The following is a 6,458-nucleotide window of genomic DNA, read 5'->3' as shown; positions in this document are numbered from 1 at the left end:
TTTTAACTTTGATTTATATTTTAAAAAAAATACTTTTACATGAAATCATTTTATAAAATTATGGGTATGAAATTAACAATTATTTTACAACTATATCTAAATAGATTGTCTCTTTGAGGGTGACAATACAAATGTTTTTATTACATCTAATTTTTAACATAACATAGTTTACTTATTTTCTAAACATACTAATTTACAACAAAAAATTATCATATTAATTAAATTCCTCATATACTCTGAATTTATTTCTTTTTAATTCAGCCAACTTTATTTTTTTATTTTATCATCTTTTTTACCTTTACTCTTTCCACTCTTTCATTCTTTTTTTTTTCTCTCAAATCCTCCAAACAAGACTAAGAAAACCAATAGAAATTATATTTCTAATAACTAATTTTATGTATGATCAAATATTAGAATATAGAAATATAATTAGAGTATTTTTAAATCAATGCATTAGAAAATTTAAATAATGAACCTTATTTGAATACAAGAAAACGATTAACTTTTATATATAATAAAATTTGAATTATAAACTAGAGAACTTCTTATTATTTCCTAAAAACATACAATACAACCTATATATAATTTTGATATCAACGCAAAACCAGAACTACTAAGCAACAAAATTATTAAATTTGATTTTAAAATTGTTATTACAATTTCTTATCTAAATTGAATTCATGCACGTATGGGACGAACCAATAACCATATTTATAGTTTTATACGACATAAATATCCTTTTGTAAGTTTGTTCTCTTCTTTTCTTCTTGTATCATATTTTTATTGTATATCTTTAACTAAATATATACACTCCATGAATATATAATTATTAATTTTCATCCTATTTCTCTTTTTTAGTTTTCTTTCTCTGTTTGCACTCAAATAAGCACAAGGTATAACAAAGTTGGCAAGTGAAAGACATGACAAAGCATTCCACAGTGGGTTTTAGGCAAGACATTTTAGGTCCATTACAACAATTCCAATGATGACTATATAAACCACTATAAAAATGATAACCAAATTTGGTATATACCTTTTAGGTCCAAATAAGCACAAGGTATAACAAAGTTGGCAAGTGAAAGACATGAGGGAGTTGGAGTAAACATTTTGGTAACATGTACAGTGAGACATGACAAAGCATTCCACAGTGGGTTTTAGGCAAGACATTTTAGGTCCATTACAACAATTCCAATGATGACTATATAAACCACTATAAAAATGATAACCAAATTGCCTCTGAATATAATTATAGCCGTATGCACTGAAGAACACCGATATACACAACCAGTTAGAAGCCGCAATAACTACAAATAACTAAAACAGTTATCGATGCATGACAACAGTACACAGCAGCAGCAACTGCATGGGACTGTGTCAAAGTATATTTAACAAGCTGTGCCTATTATACTGTGAATCAAAAGTATGCAGATTCCTCAACATGGCCGCTAAAAACTTTCCTGACATCAATCTTCTACACCTCCTCTTGACTGATGTTGCTACTTTTTAAGATGTTATACTTGCAGAGAGGGCAGGTGGCATTAATGTACAGCCATTTATCCACACAGACACAGTGAAAATGGTGACCACAAGGAAGTTCTCTTAACTCAACCCCATCGTCATAAGAGGAAAGGCAGATGCAACATTCCTATATGAAAAAAAAAAAAGTTTCAGAATGGTAGTGACTGATGATGCAGCCATTATTTCCTGCCACTAAGTTACTATATCAAAATTATCTAAGCAGGCACTAAAACCATTATGTCAATTTCCTTATGTTTTTAACGCTATGGTTAGAGAAGAAACCATCAATTTAGTTCTTTTGAAGTATTACTCTCTCTCCTGTATAGTAGTAGTGTGTACAGATTAGCTTATAAAAACTTCATTTTTTCCTACTTATTTTTCTCAACTACAAATGCTTATGACAATTTTCCCAGATAGACCCAATTATACATTAAGAGACAGAGCAATAAAACCAATTGAAAAGGGTTATGCCCACATAAAATTTAAGACGTACCGCATCCTCCTCGGCAAGAACATGTTCGATAGGTGACTCAGCCTGGCATTCAGTCATTACTCCTCCAACAGGTCCTTGTATAGTTCCGGTATGTTTCTCATTGCTTTCAATTCTCCGGAATTTAAATTTTGACAACTGCTCAATGTCTTCCTTTGATGCTCCTTCCTGTTTTTTTTCCCAGACAAGGACAATTAATAAATACCAATAGATAAATAGATAGATAACAATAAAATCTCCCAGTAAACAGTCCTATGCTACACAACATTCACCATGTCCATAATATTAGTGGTACATTCACAATCAACTTCGAAGTCACAGAAAATCAAGTTACATGACACACGTATCTGAACTGTATTTCTTATGACAGCTGATATAGCCAAAAAACATCGGTCTGATTTCTAGGACCTCTACCTAGAGCATCCAGAATTTTGTGTGTTTGTTCATAGTGAGAGGTGTATTTCTTTTGTTATCCTCTGAATCTTAAATAATACTATCTAATTCTTAAAGTTTGTATTTTTCTCAACAAATTTCAAGTACCACAAACAGATATTTACTTATTTTTGCCTAAGATTCTGGGTCTTATTGATCTTTTCTAATTTGACATCAGAAAAGCGCTTCAACACCCTCCTTGGATTCTCAAAGTACCATTAGATTTTGGTTGCAGAATCTATCATTATAATAAAATAAAATAAAAATTCAAACTTAGAATATTTGGGTTTTCTCTCCCGATCCCATCTCTCTAATTTTAGGAGTAAATAATACTTCTGCTATAATTTGCCTAGCCTAAAACCCTGAACATACAGATCTATAAACAGTATGTATCTAAGGGTTTCCTGTGTGCAGAAAAATAGAGGACCTAGTGAGAACACCCTGATATTAGGATTATGCGTCCATGATATCCATTATACTTTTGTTACACTCTACGAATGAGTCATGTTCACTGTGTTAGTACACAATACTACAGTAGTTGGCAAGTCAAACTAGTTAACATTGTGAAACATGTATCTAATTTAACACCGGTTTAATCTGCCCATTCATGTGTTCTACAAATGCAAAGACTCCAGCATTAAATTTATACAAATTATTATATATGTTGAAATGGTTAAAATTGCAGAGTTACTTCAAAGATCATTACTGCTCAGCAACTTCCTACCCATTTTTATACAGAATAATACAGTGCTTCCATTTGGAGCTCCTGAGAAAGTAGATTCAATAGCTTCACAGACTTCAAAACAAGAACAGGTAAATGACCAATCAAATATGACTTACTTGGTCTGCAACTGCGTATAGAAGTGCAATGATACATGGAAGACAACAGCAAACAGCGATACCAATGATACACGCCAGTGCAACACAGAAAACAACAAAGAAAACATCAAAACCCAGGAAAATTATGCATAGCCTGCAAAACATGTAGATTCGGTCAAAAGTATCAGCAGATTTTCCAAAAGATGAATAAATATGAACAATAGGAATGAGAGAGTCTGAGAGGACAAACCAGTAAAGCTGAGGAGACTCTTGGGCTAATTCTTGACCACCAGCTGATACCCAGTAGAATCCAATAATCCACCAAACAAATGAAAACATGGTATTGGCTGATTCCAAGTGCTTTGCAACACTGATGACCGACAAGCAGCAAATTAATGCACAATTAGAATTTCATTGTTCAAAATTTATGAGAAAAAAAAAGTTACATTAATAAATAATGGTAAAATTAAAATATCTTGTAACTAAAATATATTTTGTTGAACTAAGTAATCCTCATCATTTTTCTGACTGGCTGTCAATTATAAATTACATGGAATATACAATTTTTCAAGGAATGATTAATACACTCAGTGGAAGGTTGACTTGGCGAAGATTGGGTGAGAGGCTGAGCAGAGACTGTTATGAAAATAAAAGAAAAATGCAAGAGGAAGAATGTGTTGTCAATGTACACTGGTAGCAACAACAGTTGCTTTAGTACAGAACATTAATGTTTGGTACAGAATGAACATCAGAGATAATAAACAATGAAATAACGTTCTATTTTGTTCCTTTTCTACATCCTTTTAGACTTCATCCCTTGGAATTTCACATGAATTTGGATACTGTGAGGTGCTAAACTCCCACGTCGAGTAGTACTAGTGTGAGATATTCAATAGAATAATTAAGTGCTTGGGTACTTTCTCGAAATTGTAATTTTTAGAGTCGACGTTAAAATTTTGTAATGTTTACTTATGTTTTGTGTATTTGAAATTATTACTTAGAATTAAAATTTCTTAGAATTTGGACTTAGGCCTACCTCAACCCACAAAATTCACAGTCCCAAAAGAGACTAAAACTATGGCAGACTGGGGATTACTGCAATTAAGACGACTTTCCAACATGCCACACCCAGGGCTACTAGCCTGGAGGGTGGTAATGCAAGTGGCCCAATATGCTCCTTTGTTGTTCTAATACCATTTTAGAATTTGAACTCACGGTATGTTTGCACGATTTTCTCCATAAAAAAGAGTGTATCCGTAAGGTAATGTGTAGATCTCTCATATAGCTTCTTCAAAATTTTATTTTTAACTAGTGTATAGGTTTATGGAGAAGTCAATTTTATTTTTTTTCTTCATATTTTTCTTTCCTAAAAGTCCTTATACTGAAGCTTGTCTAAACAGGCCCAAAACCAACCTATAAGGTAAGGAGTAAGGACCACCCATGTCTTATAAAAGCTTCGTTGAAGTCATATTTCTAGTTGATATAAGACTAAACACCATCCTTTAGACTGTAATTAAGACAACCCCAAAGAAACCAAAACCAAGGCAGGTTAGGGGTGAATACCATTAGGGTCACTTTCTAACACAATTCTAAATATAATGCACGTGCTAAACAAAAGGGTGACTTAGTGCACAAGTATTAGAAATTAATTAGGCAAAATTCAATCTCAAAAGCTTGATCCAGAAAGGAGGATTGACCAGGGTTTTTAAAGGCTACCTTCGTCTTTCCTAACCAATGTGAGATATCTACAACTTTTTCCTTACAAGCAGAGAAACTATTTTCAGGATTTGAGTGCATAACATCAAAGTCAAAAGGCCACAGCCTTATCATTGTGCCGAGGTTCGGCTCACGCAAGCTAAAAACAATATCTAAAATTAACTAAAACCAAGGCTGAAATCTGAAATACAGTCAGTTACATCCCTGCGGTTTAACATTGATCCTTTCTGGTACATAAGCATACACACTTACACCTGTGCTTTGAGAAATTTTTTAAAAAAAAACTTTAACAGGAAATTAGGTTACATGGTTATCTCTGTCTTCTCGTTTTACCGTCAAATCATCATTTGCCCGTTTCAATCACTCAGTATCGGGAGAGACTTCAAATTCATCAAGCATTCGATGATAAGTGTTCCTAAGAGAAGGCTACGGTAGCTACATTAGCACTTAATCTAGTAGTGTAGTCATTCACAAATTCGACTAACATGCAACACTCACCTACACCTTAAATTTTCGTTTATGTATCAGTATCATGACGAATTGTTGACCAAATAAAAATCCGGATTAAACCATTTAAAAGAAGGTGAAGAAACTCACCTAGTACCCTCCTCATCGAGTTGCTCCAGCGACACATACTGCACGGAGCCTGAAGAAGAAGCCTCCCTCGAAGATGAACTCAAATTTCCACTGCTGCTCCCAATTCTGTCCTGCACTGAAACCGACGCGGTGGCGCGGTGGCTCCTCCTCCTTCTTCTATACTCTACGCAAACGCAAACCATGTGAAGAATGCATTGCAAAGCGTACCCCAAAATCCACAACCTCAGAGGCATCCCCGGCGCTTCGCTCGCGCTCAAAACCAAAACGGTCCCCGCTACAATCACGAACGCGAAGTTCCAAACGATGTCCAGAACAACCACCGGCTTCGAATACGCCCAATCGCTCTGCCTCTCCTCCAATTGTTCCGCCGCCGCCTCCCGGACCAGCATCGACGGCTCGCGCATCATCCTGCGCCCGCTCGCCTGCCTGAGGAACCGCGCCGCCTGCCGGAGCCGCTGCCGCCGAACAAATCGACGCCCTGTGGTGAGCTCCCCTGAGGAGCCGCCAGAATTGGCCAGAAGCGGCGTGGAATCGACGATGTCCTCAGAGGAAGGGCTCGGAGACGACCTTGTCGTCGCCATGTTTGAGTTTCTTGAGATTGAGAAATCGATTCGAAAAAGCGACTCGCAGAGTCCACTAGTGACTCGGTTCAGAACATGGAAAATTGTTGTTGCAGAGAATTTAAACGGGTGGAGGTGGCACTTTATAGAGGCGAACGAAGGAATGAATAATTGTGGTTTTGATTTGAGCGAAACAGAAGAGATACCTTACCTATCTGTAAAAGGGACTTTGAAATTTGCAAAATAAAAACAGAATATGATTACTGATGACGACAATGTTTTTTTTTTCTTTTTTTTTTTTGATTCAGATGATGTTTCTCCACTTT

The 6,458-nt window shown here is 35.4% G+C and overlaps 1 protein-coding gene across 2 annotated transcripts; it reads right to left on the bottom strand.

Moving 5' to 3' along the window:
* Positions 1-1,219: 1,219 nt before the first annotated feature.
* Positions 1,220-6,458, bottom strand: LOC137811404 (E3 ubiquitin-protein ligase At1g12760-like). 2 transcript variants are annotated; one of them, XM_068613137.1, is made up of 5 exons: positions 5,573-6,458; positions 3,510-3,629; positions 3,281-3,413; positions 2,012-2,176; positions 1,220-1,645 (listed from the first exon to the last, which is right to left on the bottom strand). In XM_068613137.1, the coding sequence occupies exons 1-5, from the start codon at positions 6,151-6,153 to the stop codon at positions 1,472-1,474; spliced, it is 1,173 nt and encodes a 390-aa protein (XP_068469238.1). In that variant the 5' UTR covers positions 6,154-6,458; the 3' UTR covers positions 1,220-1,471. The 2 variants fall into 2 exon arrangements, with proteins under 2 accessions (XP_068469238.1, XP_068469236.1); XM_068613135.1 differs by having other exon boundaries at positions 3,281-3,629; positions 5,573-6,339.

Source organism: Phaseolus vulgaris, chromosome 2 (assembly GCF_000499845.2).
Source record: "Phaseolus vulgaris cultivar G19833 chromosome 2, P. vulgaris v2.0, whole genome shotgun sequence".
Taxonomy (NCBI): domain Eukaryota; kingdom Viridiplantae; phylum Streptophyta; class Magnoliopsida; order Fabales; family Fabaceae; genus Phaseolus; species Phaseolus vulgaris.
This window is presented reverse-complemented; position numbering and strand designations above follow the sequence as displayed.